The sequence below is a fragment of the Pieris napi genome, chromosome 20, assembly GCF_905475465.1.
Source record: "Pieris napi chromosome 20, ilPieNapi1.2, whole genome shotgun sequence".
Classification (NCBI taxonomy): domain Eukaryota; kingdom Metazoa; phylum Arthropoda; class Insecta; order Lepidoptera; family Pieridae; genus Pieris; species Pieris napi.
The window spans coordinates 2,630,487-2,648,673 of record NC_062253.1 but is presented as its reverse complement, the minus strand read 5'-3'; the positions used below and the strand labels follow the sequence as shown (position 1 = coordinate 2,648,673).

The 18,187-nt window shown below is 33.6% G+C and overlaps 1 protein-coding gene across 2 annotated transcripts; it reads left to right on the top strand.

The window, feature by feature from the left end:
• The first annotated feature begins 841 nt into the window (after positions 1–841).
• Positions 842–16,698, top strand: LOC125059654 (UDP-glucose 4-epimerase). Of its 2 annotated transcripts, none has more exons than XM_047664169.1 (8): positions 842–1,018; positions 11,336–11,458; positions 12,154–12,274; positions 12,747–12,860; positions 14,024–14,203; positions 15,145–15,258; positions 15,580–15,751; positions 16,109–16,698. In XM_047664169.1, the coding sequence occupies exons 2-8, from the start codon at positions 11,340–11,342 to the stop codon at positions 16,339–16,341; spliced, it is 1,053 nt and encodes a 350-aa protein (XP_047520125.1). In that variant the 5' UTR covers positions 842–1,018; positions 11,336–11,339; the 3' UTR covers positions 16,342–16,698. The 2 variants fall into 2 exon arrangements, with proteins under 2 accessions (XP_047520125.1, XP_047520124.1); XM_047664168.1 differs by lacking the exon at positions 842–1,018 and adding an exon at positions 6,816–6,944.
• Positions 16,699–18,187: the final 1,489 nt, after the last annotated feature.

Sequence of the window (18,187 nt, the reverse complement as noted above, 5' to 3'; positions counted from 1 at the left end):
AATAAAATAGGTAAATTTTTTACTCATAAATGGCAACATTACGTCATGCGATTGCAGCGCCGCGTCTGGGGGACTTCTTTCATGAAAAGGACTATACGTGTGAAATTTACAGTAAAATAAATATTAAAAAAAATGTTCACTCTCTTAATTATCTCTAATAATTGTTGGTTTTTTTTACTTGAGGAGAATACTTAAAGTTTCCACATTGTAACTTTTTGGAAACGAAAGTTAGTAAAAATGCAGTTGTTTGAAAATAATATAATAAGAACATGGGTTTATCTTTTAACTAATTTAATGTGTCTAATATTTAGTCTTATATAAAATAAACTGAGAATTGATAGAATAAACCAAAACTCGTGAGAACATATTTTTACGAAATATAACAATATTCACCATTTTAGCTTACAAGAACTTTTAGCTTGCATAAAATTATTTTATTTCATCCTAATTATAGGATAACTTATATAATATAGTCAATATATGTTAAAACGTGACTAATTCATCTATTGCTATTTATTAAATATGTCTTTGTCTTTAATTAGTTGAGACCTATTGTGAACAGTATGCACTTGTTCTGACTACTATTGTATTCAAGAAGCAAGAAAATTTATACTTCTACTAGCAGTCGACTAGTCTTTGTTTATCCTGGCTAAATTATTTGTTAAGCATGGTAAACCATTGCAAAAGCTGGGAAAACAATAAATTTGCGTTATTACTTGTTGGCATTGACTCTATGATAAGTATAGACTATAGAAGTATAGAGGACTAGAGCTAATTGTCTAATGTCTTGTAGTTTGTCTTAAAAACATATCGCGCACCGGTAAACAAATAATATAATTAATTTATAAATAATACTAAGAATCTCATATTATCTAACACGGTTATCAAGTGTGCAAACCGTTATTTTATTAGTTTGTGATATTATATTTTTGTTCCTCTCAGCCGTTATTTAGCCAATATGTATGCCCTTAAATAGTTAAAAACAGGAATTATATATAGATGAGATCATTATCATTGAGTAAGTAACTGTATATTTTAATTTACCAAGTATTTTATGAATGTACTACAAGAATGGGCTACTAGAATGTTGAGTCCAAATTAATCTATTTGGTGACATCATTTTATTGGTAAAATATTTCTTAAAAATTCCCTAATACTTTTCTGTAGACTTCCCTTATTTTTTATAAAAACCACTTAGGGTACTTTTATTTAATATTCTGTTTTACACCTAATGCTGATTTTCAATATATTGAAGTAGTATGTTTGAGTTTATTTCGAAACTTTATATTTTTCTCTCTATAAGAATTCATTTAAAAAGTTGTCAGTTTTAAACAACATTTTCCTATACAAAATAATTATTAGTATTCTTGAAATATAATCTAGAATGTCAAAGTCACTATGTGCATTTTACAAACTAAATTTTACTTTTTATTTATTAACTTTTTTTTTTTTTTTTTTTAATGAAGCGCATCGTGCAATCAGTCTTCTGACTATGAGCAGATGAGTTGTAGGATGGTTTGCGGGTGGAGATATTCCTCATTAGGAATATCTACCATAATAATATTAGCTCAGTCAATGCGGCTGAGCTCCAAGGTTCTTCGTCTTTTGAGTCGGTTTATATACTCCGGTAGGGTGAGTTGAACAGCTAGGTGGTTAGGATGATATTCCAGCCTAGTCTTGTACTTCTGAGCGTATACTTTTATTTCCTCCTTGACTGTAGGTATGCCTAGGTGTTCATGTACTTCAGCGTTTCTTATGAACCAAGGCGAGTTGCTTATTTGTTTAAGGATGTAGTTTTGTGTTCTTTGAATTTTAGTTTTGTTAGAGTCACATGTAGCTCCCCACAGTTGTATCCCGTAGGTCCACACCGGTTTTATAACAGAATTGTAAATAAGGAGTTTGTTGTCGATGGACAATTTCGAGTTTCTACCCAGTAACCAGTACAGCCTCTTATATTTAATGTTGATCTCACGCCGTTTTGTTTCGATGTGTTTTTGCCATGTCAATCTACGGTCCAAGTGCAGTCCAAGATATTTAACTGTGTCACTCTGAGGCAGTTCCTTTCCTCCTAGGTTTACAGGGGGGCATGTCTTTCTTCGCAGTGTGAATGTCACCTGTACTGATTTGCTAGTGTTTACCCTAATTCTCCACCTATCGAACCAGTTGCTTATTTCATTTAGGCTTCGCTGCAGCTTTAACGTGGCTTCTTCGGGTTGTTTACTTGAAGCTAGGATTGCCGTATCGTCTGCATAGGTTGCAATGTTGACTTCAGAGGTACGCGGTAGATCTGAGGTATATATGGTGTACAGCACTGGGCCAAGTACAGAGCCTTGAGGTACCCCTGCAAGTATATCATGAAAACCTGATGTACAATCCATCTCTTTCACTTGGAATATTCTATCGGTGATATAAGACTCTAGGATTCCATAGAAAGTATGAGGCAGAAGTGACTTGATCTTGCATAAGAGCCCCTTGTGCCATACGCGATCGAATGCTTGTTGAACGTCCAGAAAAGCTGAGGAGCAGTACTCTTTTAGCTCAAGGCTATTGCTTATGAATTTACACACCCTGTGAGTTTGTTCGATAGTGCCATGTTGTGCTCTAAACCCGAATTGGTGATCTGGAATTATAGAATTTTCATGAATAGCTTGCGAGAGCCGTCGTAGTAGTACCTTCTCCAGTACTTTAGAGACGATCGGGAGAAGACTTATAGGTCGGTAAGATGAGACGTCATGTGGCGATTTTCCGGGCTTATGGACCATAATCACCTGAGAGACCTTCCATAGCGCTGGAAAGTATCCAACACTTATAATCCGGTTGAATAGGGTCGTCAAGTAAGTTATAGCCTTACGAGGTAATTCGGAGAGAACCTTTTTGTCAATGAGGTCAAAACCTGGTGCCTTCCTATTCTCCATTTGTAGTATGGTTCTTTGTACCTCCCTTGGTGTTACTATCTTCAAGGGCAAATGCAATTGGAAATCCTGCTGGAGAATGTCATCTATTTCTGCCTCATCCGACCCAGGAGTGGCTTCATTTGGAACAAATACTTTAGCCAAATGGTCAGCAAAAGCATTTGCTTTTTCTAGTTTAGATCTAGCCCACTTGTTTCTATCTAGTCTTATAGGTGGTTTAGGGTTTGTGGGTTGATTCAGATTTTTGCATGCCTTCCAGAGAGAGTAGTCGGTGTCTGTTGTAGCTGTTAACGACATCAGGTTTTCCTCAATAGTAGCATCTAGATTTTCTTTTATAGCCTGTTTAAGGTGTTTAGCGTAGCGGTTTAGTGCTGTTTTATCATCGGGATGACGACTATTATGCCACACTCTACGTAATCTTCTCTTCTCCAGGATCATGTCATGAATTTCGTGGGGTACAGAAAGCTGTCTGGTCTTTTTCTGAGCCATTCCCTCAGAACTCCTCCAGCATGCGTCCTGCACCACTCTCGTAAATGCCAAGACTGCACTATCTATTTCCTCCTTACTCTTTAGTGAAATCCGTAATTGTAGGGCGTCCTCTACGAGGTCACGAAACATTTGCCAATTTGTTCTCCTGTTATACAGTTTTGGTTTCCGTTGGCACTCCAGAATATTGGTACTAATAGTTAATATCACCGGGATGTGAGCTGAAGAACCATCGAGAAAGCCATCAATGTGATAAAACAGTCGTGAGAGACCCTTCATTAAAAAGAAGTCCAGGACATCAGGCAATCTTTCAGGGTCGCTTGGCCAGTGAGTTGGCTCGGGGGTGGAGATTGTTGTTAAGTGGTTTTTATCAACGCATTTTTTAAGTTCTCTACCACGCGTGGTAATCAATCTCGACCCCCACTGCAGATGCTTTGAATTCCAATCTCCACCTGCTATAAAGCGTGGACCCAGACTGTTAATATATGTGGTGAAGTGTTCCTCAGTTATAACGTGCTTTGGAGGACAATAAACCGAGGAGATACAGAAATTCCCATTTTCATCCTGGATATTTATTGAGGTGGCTTGAATGGATTCCGATCGAAATTGTGGAAGTTCATAGTGTTCAATGGAGGATCTAATTATAATAGCTGTGCCTCCATGTGCAGTGCCATCGGGATGATTTGTTGTGTACACATTGTAGTTTTGTACATGTATTTGGCTGTTGGATGTAAGGTGCGCCTCAGAAATAAGCAAGGCATCCAGATTATGCATTTTTAGCAGGATTTCAGCTTCATTTTTCTTAGGCGATAGACCATCTATGTTCCATGTAGCAATTTTGAGTTTATTCATTTTTATGGTAATTTGTTAACTAGTGTAGTCAAGAGCCCCAGAATGGTGCTCATTTGTTGTAGGATTGTATCAATTTTTTGCGATTGTTTTATAAATATTTCCTCAATTCTATTATTCAGTGATTGTTGACTGGCTTCTGGTACAGATTGTTGGTTTGTACCTTGGACTAAATGATTACTTTTAGCCACTTCATTATATCCCTTAGGCGTATTTATTGTGGGTGGGTTCGGGGGTTGGTTTGTAGGTTGGGGGTTTGGGCTTATACCACTATTGGGAGAGCTTGACGTAGGAGCTTTTCTTGCGCTTAGAGACGAGCGCTGTGTTTTTCTGGCTAGAATTTCTTTATATACCTCGCAACCTTTATAATTCGCAGGGTGAGGGCCGAGACATAAGGCACATTTTGCTGGGGTACTGCGGTCCACTTTAGGACAATCTTTGGTTAAGTGTGATTCTGCGCATTTGAGGCATCGACCTGGTCTCATGCAGTAGTTTTTGGTGTGACCATACTGCTGGCATCTTTGACACTGTACTATAGTGGTCCTCTTTTTTGGGTCTTCTATAGTAACAATTTGGTGGAAAATATGTCTGATTTCCTTGGCTGCTTTATTATGCTGACTAGGTTGCAGGTTTACAAAAAAAGTTGAGGTAGGTTTTTTATCAGGCCCAAATCTGGCATTGATAATCTCTCCAACTACTATGTTTCCCGTTTTCTCAAATTCAGCTTTTATAACATGAAGTGGAGTAGTGTGGTGCAAGTTTCTTACTACCAGTCTGTAGTTTCTGTCTTCTTTTCGATTGAATGTATGGCCAATGAGACCCTTCTCTCTTACAGCTGTAATAAGTTTTTTGTAAACATCTATGTCTGCACTCATAATTCTTATTTGTGTTTTGTTTACTATCTTAAACTTGAATGTGGTTCTTTCAGTTGCAGATTCAAGAAATTCCGTCAGTTTATTGACATCTTGGATTCCATATAGTATGATTGGAGGTGGATTGCTGGGCTTCTTTCCTTTGGTTTGGGTAGGTTCTTCAACGAGAGTTAGTCCATCGAACATGTTCGAAGTAGCTACACTTTCGGGGGACTGATTTGAGAGTTTCCTTTTTTTATTCGGCTTTCTATTTACTGGAGCCGTTTGCCATTCAGGCAAGTTGGTGTCGCAGGCTACTTCTTGAGAGCTTTGTGGTTCCTTCTCCTCATTTCTGGTAGGCAGTAAACTCCCAACCGATACACTTCTCTGTCTTATAAACAGGCTTGGATGGAAGGCTTGTTGTACATATTTCTTACTTTGACCAGTAGCATTCACTGTCACGGGGGCCTGGGTACCCACCCTCGTGGGGTCTACGGTAGCCAATTTCACACTTTCAGCTACCTCCATTCTGCATCTTGATGAATTAAACTAGTTAATATTCATTTTAATTAATAATGCAAAATTTGCGGGTAGATTCAAAAGTGTTCACTTTAATGTTCGACTAATATCTTGCGTTTAGACGTATAACAATAGATTATTTTAATAACTTAATAACGAACTCGTAGTGTACAATCACTGATTACAAGATTATGAGCAATTACACACGTAATTCTATAATAAAAGTTTATTGTTGACGGACGCGACGCGACGTTGTTCGTGCGAGTTGTAAGCACGAATACTAATATTTATTTACTAGATATCATATAATCTTTAATTTAATTGTAATAATATAAGTAGGTATGTTATACTACTCTGCTATATCAATTCTATCAGATTACCTAATAGGATTATACTAGCATGATATAAATTTATCTATACTACAAGATTACATTGTAAAGATCATTGACATACACTTGATTAATTAAATTGTGTATTTAGTTTTTTTTATTATTTATTAGTAATAAATAATAATTTATTAAATTATTACTTAAGATGTCATGTGGAACATGGTGTAATGATTGCAGCTCCTTTTGTTGCTCCTCAGCACAAACATTGTGTAAAACAAAAAACTTGGGTATTTAAAAGAGTGGCGGAGAGTTTATTGCCAGTTCTTCTCTTCCGTTCTATGCCCTTGATTTGAGAACTGGGAGTAAAAGTAAAATTATAAGCATTTTATATATATTTCTTTTTTTTGACATTCATAAGTGTACATTGTGTTACCTATATGAATAAAAGTGATTTTTTTACTTTTGACTCATTGCAGCTTATATTTCACGGACAATGAATAATTTTTTACCTATGATCAATTCTGACTTGTAAGCCTAGGGAATCTTCAGGGTTTGTATGTAAAAAGAAAAAATACACAAAGAAACTGGCCAACATGAGTCACTGTGGCTTTGTATGGAAATGATAATCGGACAAACTCACACTTATAAAGTATAGGTTAGTCTCATTTGAAAATGTCTTTAAGGCCATCATAAATAGGAAAATATATTATTATTAAATTTTTATAATTAATCAATGAATATAACTATTCTATTGCATTGAAAATAATGGGATTTCTCTAGAAATACTGATCAGAAAGCTTAATTCCATGCATACAATGTCAGATGCTAGTTCTGATGTATAGGATAGATAGGAAAATGTTATCTTGTATTGCTCGAAACAATACTCAACAACTTGATAACAATAATCTACAAATTATTAGGCTATTAATGGGATAAGGCGATAGCAGTTACACGACGTAAGTCGCCGCCGTCGCTTGTCATTCTGTGGTTAATAAAAAGTTAGTATTTTTTCCTCTATTTAATTTTTTTTTGTGGAAAGTGTCTGTTGTCTACAGCTTTAATTTTTGAGTGAGAAACTTCCATTTTTAAAATTCCATATTTAAATTTTTTAATTTATTGTTAATGAAATAGAGTCTACAGGATAAGGTTATCTCTATGTTTTATGACCCACTATAACAAAAATTTTAATACCTATTTAGCCGATCCGTTTTTCAAGGTCAACACAATATCAATTGACGTAGAAAACTATAACGAAGTGGTTATATGAGATAAACGGGTTATTATTTACAATATATGTACTTTTTTATATGTTTGAATATCAGTTACGGGTTTCATAATATTCATTTCATCTATAATGGCGTTAGTATTATATAATGGGTATATAAAAATTGGATAATTTAATCATTTAGGTAACTTCAGTATCAATTGTGTTAACAAAAATCTTCAGGTAAACGTTGTGTACGTAGCAAGAAACTCGACACTGATGAAATGTTTATTTTATTATTCTTTGTAATACAAGGTTAGCGGTGTTTTAAAAATATATATATATCGTATTACAGTGTAACTAATAATTGTCAAACTATACATTGATAAGTTTTTCCTCTGTCATTCATAGCGAGTTTATTACTCTCGTAGTTAAAGAGTTAACGAATAGTTTACGTTACTAGTACAATAATGTTATTCAAAACTAAACAATATATGTATCTTACAAACGCTAATATTAGATATCTATACGTATATTCTTTTAAACAAGACTAAACGGCGCCGTTTAACTAGCGACCTGAAAGATGTTTAGCCGTAGCGTTTATAATATTATTAAACTGGTTTATAATTATTAACTGGTACAGTCAAAATAAACAAAGTTAAAATAGCTGTTTCTAAATTTGTAAAAATATTAAATTAAATTCATTCACACACCCCTACATATAGTCACACACCCTTACATAAAATCACACTCCCCAACATATTTTCACAACCCTTTACATATAGTCACACACCCACAACCACTCATGCTTTAGTAATATTTTGTTTTGTTTGTTACTTTAGTCATAGTAGTCATCTCTTTGTATATTTTCTATCCGCGATTGAAGGCTGGTGACCTTACCACAGGACTTCTATTGTACCTTTATAGTCATCAGCCTCTGATAAAGAATGTCAATACCTGCAGTGTATAAACCTGTAAAATGCAATATTGTGAAGAGGCAAATAAAGTTTATTATTTTTATATTCAGAAACGAAATTTATCAGTAATCACTCCCGTATGTCGTGGAATCAATGTTCGAGATTTTATAACGTATATGAATTTTTATAACTAGTAGGATTAATATTTATGATGTATATAAATGACGTTTAATCTTTTATCGGTATGGATATCACGTTTTCAATTGAAAATAAACGTAGGTTCGAGTTTCTAGTGAATAAAATACAAGCGCATTTGTTTTGAGGTTTCCTAGTTTGAATTTGACGTTTTTGACATTAGTACAATAGTAAGTCAAAAATAACGTCTGCAAGAATTATGACAGCCGTGGGTCGGAATCTTATCGTAATAGGTTTTTAGGTAATGCCTTTTAAGTATTAAAAGAATTGAATATAGAGAAATTAGTACTTCATTGAAGTAGTTAGTTTGTTTTAAAGTATAAAAGCAGTTTTATATTGAATGTCGACGCTTCAGTGGACGCCGAAATTGTGGCCAATTTATATTATACATTTTTGTTAAATATATAAAATAATTTATTTATTTACAACAATCTTGTCCTAGCGTGTGATTTCACTTATTAGAAATTATTGGGAATACCAGACTAAAGACTATTTACAAAATTAAAAAAAATATATTATAGGGACTAATAGTGCAACCTTCGTCAGTTCAAAGGAAAATAAAAAAGGTTCGTTAACCTATGTAATTCCTTGACTAACGTAATACAGCGAATAATATGTCCCCTCTAAGTTTCTATAGATCAGTGATGCCAACTACATATTGTTCCTCCTAGGACTAACCTCAAATACCCCGAAATATCGATTTTACGAGGTAATATCAAACGTGTGCGTGAAAAATACGTCCACGTAGTATAAAATAGCTGTTATTTCGATCTTGGAGTATTATAGGTTTTTGATATTTCAGTTATATTGTATGGTATGTTTTATTTTAAAGAAAAAACATTTTTTTCTTAAATAAAGTACCCCCTAAAATCCCCTGATTCCGTCTAAATTTGCACTGCACTGCTGTTGTAGTAAGGTCAAAAGATGTATACTAGTTCTATTACTACTAATAGTAGTTATTGTAGAAACATTGGAATACGAAATTATAATGAAAACAAAAGACGCAATGGTTGCAGGCCAACGTTTAATGTGACAAGCACTAGGCAAACAACTATGATAAAGAAATACATCGATTCATCTAATATACAAAATTCTCGTGTCACAATGTTCGTTCCCATACTCCTCCGAAACGGCTCGGCCGATTCTTATGAAATTTTTTATGCATATTCATAAAATCATCCCCTTAAAAGTTAAGTGTGGTCTACCCCTAAATTTTTATTATTTAGACAAAGCTTTGTTTTTATTATTTTATGATACAACATACAACCCTTGATTGGAATCCTTCTACGATCATCAACCCCTATTTTTTATTACAGTAGATAGTTATTTTTTTTGAAATAAAAAAAAAATCCTAGAAAAAGTTTCCATTTTACGGTCCATTTTTAGAACGGATTTTGATAACGTAACACGACCTTTGTAACGATATTTGGTACATGCAGAGATCGGTGAACTGGATTGATAGTTTTAATATCTAATTACAATTATGTAACGAAGTATTCAGGAACGAATCATTTGAATAATCAGGTTTTAATCTTAGCATTAGCTTTTTTTCTGTCTGGTAAGTTTATTAGTTGCCTTTATAGATTTTTTTATGTTATAAATTAGCCCCCGCGAACTTTTATTTCGCTTCAATACTTAGCCTACCCATAGCAACATATTTTACAATTCATTTATATTTATATATAGATTAGGTTACGAATTCTTGCATTTCTTCACTGTTTTTAAAGTTTATTAACATTTGTTCAATAAGTGTTTATATAACATATCAAGTTTCAACATTGATGATTAATATAAAAGAATTGCCAATTCGTAAATATTGTATGTTCAAGTGCAACGCAAGTACATACCAATGTTTATAATACATGTATGTGTAGATAACATAACTCGTAACTTACGAAAATTTATCAATTACGACAAATTTGTAATAATTTGGTATTTTATCGCAGGTTCAATGGAATTTAAACCGTAGGTATTAAATGAGAAGGTTGATTTTTCTATATTTGTTCTATATATCGAATGGGCTTACGTGACACGATCTGAATCAAAGGTACCCTCTATATACACCAGGCAACCCATCATCCCATTTGTCTTTCCTTTCAGCGAACGCGTTTTAACCAAAACTCACCTCTGATAAACGAGCGAGGTCTGGATATCCATAGCTACCCTCACACTGAAATAAATTTTCCTTTAGTTTTTGTAATTTATGATCTCTTCGTGTTTGTTATTAGCCTATAAGTGTTATTAAATCTTCTATTTTAATTTTTCTAATGTACCTATGTATCAGTGTGCTGAGCGTTGGCAAGCTTTTATAATAAGGGGTCGCTTCGTCATAATTTCGTCTTTTGTTTTCATTATAATCTCGTATTTTTCTACTAGCCTATAACTACTCTTAGTAATAATAGAACTAGTATACGTCTTTTGATTCTAATCCCTGAGGTCGTAGGTTCGATCCCCGATTGTACACCAATGGACTTTCTTTCTATGTGCGCATTTAACATTCGCTCGAACGGTGAAGGAAAACATTGTGAGGTAACCGGCTTGCCAAAAAGTCGACAGCGTGTGTCGGGCACAGAGGCTGATCCTACTTACCTAATAGATTGACGAATGATGATACGGAAATCTGAGGCCTAAACTTAACCTAAAGAAAAGTGGTAGCGCTACTGATTTATTTTATACTACTTTTGACCTTACTAAATCGGCAGGGTTGTCACCGCATGGTCAGTCTCGGTGACCGCGAGTACATAGTCTCATTAAACTGGACATTTCTTTTGTTTTAATTAAAAGAAAGCAAAAAACTTTATTACGCATAATAAAAAAGGATGTATATTTAAAAGAGATAACTAGGATTCCGTGTCGTGTGCAGGTATTTTCTTCCATTTGACAATATTAATGATTTAATTGTATGTACTTGCAATTTTATAATTAAACTACTGTTGCATAATAATACTTTCCGTTTCAGCATAGGTTGAGATTGTTAGTGAATGTATAAGGTTTTGAAACGATAGTGAAAATTTTGTTTTAAAGAAAGCGGTTAAAGAAAATAAATGTTTCTAAGTATGAAATTTCGTTTCAGTAAAATGCCAGCGATTCTAGTGACGGGCGGGGCTGGGTACGTGGGCTCACACACCGTGGTCACGCTGTTGGAGCAAGAGGACATTGATATCGTCGTGGTGGATAATCTATGTAATAGTTATCGGTGAGTCTAGTCTTGAACTGAGGTCGTTGAAGGAAGATATCTTGAGGAAACCGGCATGCCTTAGACCCAAATCGACGGCGTGTGTCAGGCCTGATTATCTACTGTTAAGAAGATCACAAAATAGGTGGAGAAATCTCCTGGAGGTCTGGTGGAGGGCCTCAGCCCAGACCTAGATTATAGGGCCACGGTTTACGTTTAAAGGAACAGGAGGCACACCTGATGTTAAGTGATACCGCCGCCCATGGACACACTCACATTTATATAAATATTTACTGTATATTTTGATTAAACTGCAAATTTTAAGATTGTTAGTAAAGATGGTTAATATGTATATTTATCTATCATGACCTGGCGAACCTCGTTACGTAACAGTCAATAAAAGAGCAGATTTATGATTATACATTTCAAAATTATTAATTCAATCTGCGGTTTTAATATTGAGGACGAATCCAAAATCACAAAAATCTTAAATATCGTTGTTGTTAAGTAAAACGGTATAAATGATTGGATGGTGTATCACCAAGTTGTATTTTATATGTCAAACCAATGACATTACTGACAGCTGTCATTGTCATTATATGTCACAGAGCAGCGCCTATTATTGAGGCCACGCATTGGTTCTAGTTTGTGTAAATATACACCGCGGTCATTTGCGCTAAATTAAAATAATATTTGAATATAGAATCTCTTTACAGACATGACAGTGACAAGAAACCAGTCGCACTTCGCAGGATTGAAGAGATGACAGGAAGAACATTACATTTCTACCCAATAGATTTAAGTGACGAGAAAGCGCTGGCCAAAGTTTTTGAAAATGTAGGTATTAAAAACTCTAGTCATTTATAAATCGAGAAACATGATTTACATTTTTATTATCTACATATTTACCTACCAGGATTCGAGAATGGATGGAACGGTTAAAATACAAAACATATTTGAATTTTAATTATTATTGAGGCCAGTTCGATTATTTCCAGTTCGTAATCTCGTAAAATTGAAATAATTGTCAAGTCCGATTACCTATAGTCCATTCTGCACTTACTCACCCTTGATCAAACCTGCAAGTCCTTTTATTTCATCTTCCCATCTCTACAGCATTTCTTCCTTTTCCAGTTTTTGGGTACCAGCTCACAATTTTACTCCACTTCAAGGTGTATCCTGTCCATATCCACTTGTCCTAATACTGTTTGTAATGTCCGCTATCCGCTTGTGTTTTTATAACTTCATTAGGATTTTCTGAATTTGTTAAGGCATAAAGTGCGGCAACTAATATTTTTTCTCATTTTAGCACAAAATCGAATGTGTAATTCACTTCGCAGCGCTAAAAGCGGTCGGCGAATCTGTAGACAAACCACTCGAATACTACCAAGCTAATATTACTGGTACTTGTACCTTGATTGAGGTAAGACAAAACACGATTTCTAGTAGTATATAGTCATCTTTTGGTATATTTAATATATTATACACCACACCATATATTGGACCCCACAGACGTTTTCCTGCATGGTATTTCGAGCGATTAGGATATTAAACAAAGTATGAAAGTACCGACTGCAGCGCCATCTGCCGGGCTGATTTGTGAATCCAAACCATCCACCCAAACGCATACAAAAAAATCATTCAAATCGGTCTAGCCGTTTAAGAGGAGTTCAGTGACTTAAACACGTACAGTAGAATTATATATAATATGTAAGCTATCTTTTAAGTTAGATCAAACTGCACACGTTGCAAATTTGATTGAAATCGGTTAAGTAGTTTAGGCGTCCATAGCGGACAAACAACGTGACGCGTAATTTATATATATTAAGATTATATATTTATTATAATGCAAGTCACTATTCTCTCACAAAGATGGTTAATATGTAAAATGTAATATTGCAAATAAAATGTATTATTTTTTGTCTCGTCAGATACCTACATGGGTTTTTTAATCCTTTTATTTGATAAATACCTTAGCAGTGCAAATATTTCTGTGCGTGTTTTTTAAAGTATTTATTTATATCGTGCTCCTACAGATAACTTTTATATAACAAAATGAAATACATAATAAATTCAAACATTTACGAAACTTAAGAAGGAAAAAATCAATAAAAATTGACGAGATGGTGTGTTGTGTGCTTATTTAGCTTAGGATATACTTAGTACTACCTTTAAGCATATTTCGTGATAGCTCAAAGAATTCAAGGCAAAAACAGTGGTCGTTGTATGTCAGGGAATACAAAACTGAGTTTTTTGCGTAGTTGGTGTTAATGTATAAGGTTCGATGTAGGGAATCAAGTAAACACGTCCATTTCGTATAATATATCGTGTATAATTCAACTTAATAATTAGAGTACATTTCTCTTATAGACTAAAGCGTTACATAAACGTATGTTATTGGTATCTTATTTTATACTTATACATATGTGACAAAGGTAAAACAAAGCATGATTATGAGTCTGGTATAGGCAAGTTGGTTCAGGTAAAGGTTTCCCTGAAGTATATGAATACTAGACAATACTTACCAAGCCAATTAACCACCCAAGGAAGTATTTTATCTATCAGCCTAAAGTTAATTTTTTTCAGGTTATGCGTAAATATAACGTATATAAATTGATATACAGTTCATCCTGTACGGTATATGGGGAACCGCAGAAGTTGCCCTTGGATGAGTCTCACCCAACCGGACAGGGTATATCCAGTCCGTACGGAAGGACCAAATATTTCTGTGAGGAGATTATGAAGGATCTATGTAATAGCGATCAGGTTTGTAGACTAAACTGTAAAGAATATATTGTTTGCCCCGGAACAATTCGTGTATGCGGTGATGTTGTTTCGACTATATATTTGCGTGTTGTTCCCACGAGAATGTAAGTGCGTGCTCCTATTTCACCATGCCTCCTGCTGATAGAGGACAAATCTTTGTTTTTAATTTATTGTATTATTATTTATTACTGAGGATGTCATGTGGTACATAGTGTAATGGTTGCAGCTCCTTAGAAACGTTGTGTAAAACAAAAAACTTGGCAATCAAAAAGAGTGGCGGAGAGTTGCCAGTTCTTCTCTTCCGTTCTACGCCCTTGATTTGAGAAAGTAGATGTAAAATTAGAAGCATTTAATGTATATTTCATTTATGATGTTCATAAGTTAACATTGTTTTACCTATATGAATAAATGATTTTTGACTTTGACTTGACTTGTCAAAAAGCAATATTGGGTAAAACTCCAGCGTGCTTCTTGATAAGCGTTGTTTGAAAGGGGATTCTTTCAAATCTTGGGTTTTCAAATCGATTTCTACTTTCGGTAGTGATATCGAAGTAAAATTTTCCTGACTTTTTTATTTCATAGTGTGACCAGGTCTGCAGATTGATATTTTTAGTTGCTTCCTTGGCAAATCTATTAAAACTTCACTCCGCTGGCTTTGCGACCCAACAAGTGTCTCGGTCTCCGAAACGAGATATTTCCAGCGCTGTGATGTGCCACCTCCAATTGCTGGTTTTCAGCTGCAGTATCTTCTATCTTCTCTCTCTTCTGGTCCTCCTATTAAACATTAGTAGAAAATAATGTTCTATAAAATGTTTTTATTTATAAAATAGTTAAAAATTCCGGTAGAATCAACATTTGGACTCGATAACTAAAAAAAATTGCTACTACCCTCATTTTCATTTGTTTTTTTTTCTTATTTTGATTTTGTTTATCTCTTACAGAAATGGCAAATAATATCTCTCAGATATTTCAACCCAGTTGGAGCACACCCGAGTGGTCGGATTGGTGAAGATCCTGCGGGTATACCAAATAATTTGATGCCTTTTATATCACAGGTAAAAGTTTATCTGTTGATGAATTAGATGAAAAGTGCTGAGTTAATTTTGATAAGTTTTTCATTAATTAAAAGTGAAATTATTGATTTTTTATTGTTATTTATTTTATTAATATTCTATAGATTCTATTGCCTCCAAATTAAAACCTATAGGAGCAAACTTAGGTACATGTACTGTATTTTAAACAATTTTTTGCCGGGAATTGAACCTTATATTTGCATTTATAATTTATAAACAATCTCCAAATAATTTTTTTTTAACCGACTTCGAAAAAAAGTTATCATCGATACGTAATAATAAAAATAATATACGTATTTCCAGGTTGCTGTGGGTCGTTTATCCGAATTGATGGTGTTTGGTGATGATTATCCCACTGTTGACGGGTCCGGGGTTCGAGATTATATTCATGTGCAGGATTTGGCTGTAGGCCATGTCAAGGCTATGCAGTTGTTCCAGAAGGATGGCTTCAGCGGATTTCGAGCTGTTAATTTAGGTTAGTTTTTTTTTTAATTATGGGTTGCCAGGTTAAAATAATGGAGTTATATTTTAGATAACGTGCTTCAAATATCCCTAAGATTCAAAAGTTAATTTATATTAAATTTATGAAACACCAAACCATTATTTAACTAAAATTTTGATAATAGTTGCTATGGCAATTACTAACATATTAAAACAATTAATTACCTCTGGATTCAGTTATTATAAAATGTTTTTAAAGTCCCAAAAGCTCTCGAGTCGATTTCCGAGAAAATATTTGTTTGTCTCTGGAACGGAGATAGCATATTAAGAATAATAGCATATTTGGGAAAATATTACCTGTGCAATAAAGTGTTTGAATTAACTTTTTCAGGTACCGGAACCGGATATTCTGTCCTCCAAATGATTTCCGCTTTCGAAGCGGCATCCGGTCGTAAAATTCCGTATAAAATCGTCAATCGACGTGCTGGGGATATAGCTGCAAATTACGCGGATGTCTCGCTCGCACAAAGCCTTTTGGGCTGGAGCGCGACAAAGACAGTCGATGATATGTGTAGGGATACGTGGAATTGGCAGAGTCGTAACCCTCAAGGGTATAAATGTTAAATTAATGCAGACATAGAGAATAGATATTCTTAGCCAAGAGGGCAAACCACTATTTATATATATAATTCATATTACTCGTTTAAAATAGTATCGCTTTCGAAACTACTTTTTATCATTGTAAGAAAATAAGCAAGAATAATAAATTGGCTTTATTTATATCATTATCACTACTTTATAGACTAGAGGTAGACTTTATTTTTTTAGTACAATGTTATTACTGTTTTAATTTGGATTTTAAAAAAATGCCATTGACAGAAACTGGCTGGCAATAATTGTTTCATACAACCAAACTCTTTGGTGATTAAAAAACACACAATATGCTTATTCCAAATTCAAATTTTTTTTAATTACAATTTTTCGATATGATAGGCACGTGAGAAATTTACATCTTTGAAATGACGACTCATATTTTGAATATAGAATCTATCAAACTAAAGTTCTGTTTGTCTTTGCACACTTTATATATAGCCACGTCTCTTTCTTTCAGAAAAAGATAGAAAGAGACCCACATATTTATAAATTCCAGTGTATTCTCTATGTCTGAAATTGGTTTTATATGTACAAGATTAATATAGCTATTTCCATATAATCGAATAATAATGCTCGCTCACTCTCATATAAAAAAAACTAAGTGTCTCTTTCGTGTAGAATTTAAACAGAAACAATTCTTGGCCCGTATTCTGAAATATGACCCACCTCGAATCTAGTTTTAAGGACATTTTGCTAATATTTAAATTAATTTTGACGTATTGAGCGAGACTATACATTATGTATTTTAGAAAATATTTTATTTATGACCAAAGATATCCAAAGATTCATGGAATGTTATTTATTTTGCATTTATTTACTTATAATTATTATTATTATAATTCAAAGATTATATTGAGTTATCGTTCCTATAAGTTGCCATATTTAATTATTATAAGTAATATCGAAACGACTATTACTTATTTATAGCGAACTATAAACATTAATTAACATTTAGTGTTATCATGTTAATGTCATTAAAGATCCCATAAAATTGCCTTTAGTTTTGAGGGTAGTTTGAGATACGATTCTTAGATTACATCATCTAGCTATTTATATATCAAATTTTAAGTCTAATGTTTCTTACTTATTTACTTATTTACTATTTTATAATGTATGTAAACGCGAAAATCTGATTATATAAAAGAGGGTAGTTTGGAAAAATATTTTTTGCCGTTATTAAATAATGAGGTAGTTAGTATATACAAACATTTTTTTGTTAATTGTGTACTTTTCATAAAAAATAACATATTATTTATTCACACATACCACTTACCAGTTCCTTAATAAAAGGCGTGGGACAAAGAACTGGCAATACTACGTTGCTTTATTCTGTAACTTCCAACGTATATAAATTGCAGGTTATTAATAATTTGTAAATATGAAACGTGATACGTAAAATGTATTTCTTAGCATTTATCTATCATTCCTATTATTTCCATTTTCTTGAAATATTTATTTTGTTATTCGAATATTTTGGGTGGCTATTTTCAATAAATATATGTTACAAGTTTTGTGTTTTAATGTATTCCCCGAGTTTAAATAAAATGTATATTGGTAATACCAAAAACTTGTTTTTCCTATAACAGATACTGGTAATTTTACATAAGCTAAAATTAAAATTGAAATATACAAAATAAACGTTATGAACTTGCTGATTTTTTAAAACACAGCCGTTTTCTTAATTCTCCAACAATGCATAACACTTAGGAACTTATTACAAAGAAACCGAAAAATAATGATCACAAATAAAGCAGACGATCAATTAAATTCATGTCAAGTGCGGATTTAGAAGGCGCGTTTTTTTAAATGCTATGGA

What these genes read in the sequence shown, in the direction of transcription:
- LOC125059654 (XM_047664169.1), top strand. Translation starts at nt 11,340, where the DNA reads ATGCCAGCGATTCTAGTGACGGGCGGGGCTGGGTACGTGGGCTCACAC. An exon ending in TGATGCCTTTTATATCACAG is followed by an intron (nt 15,259 to 15,579) that starts GTAAAAGTTTAT and finishes ACGTATTTCCAG; the next exon opens with GTTGCTGTGGGTCGTTTATC. An exon ending in ATTTCGAGCTGTTAATTTAG is followed by an intron (nt 15,752 to 16,108) that starts GTTAGTTTTTTT and finishes TAACTTTTTCAG; the next exon opens with GTACCGGAACCGGATATTCT.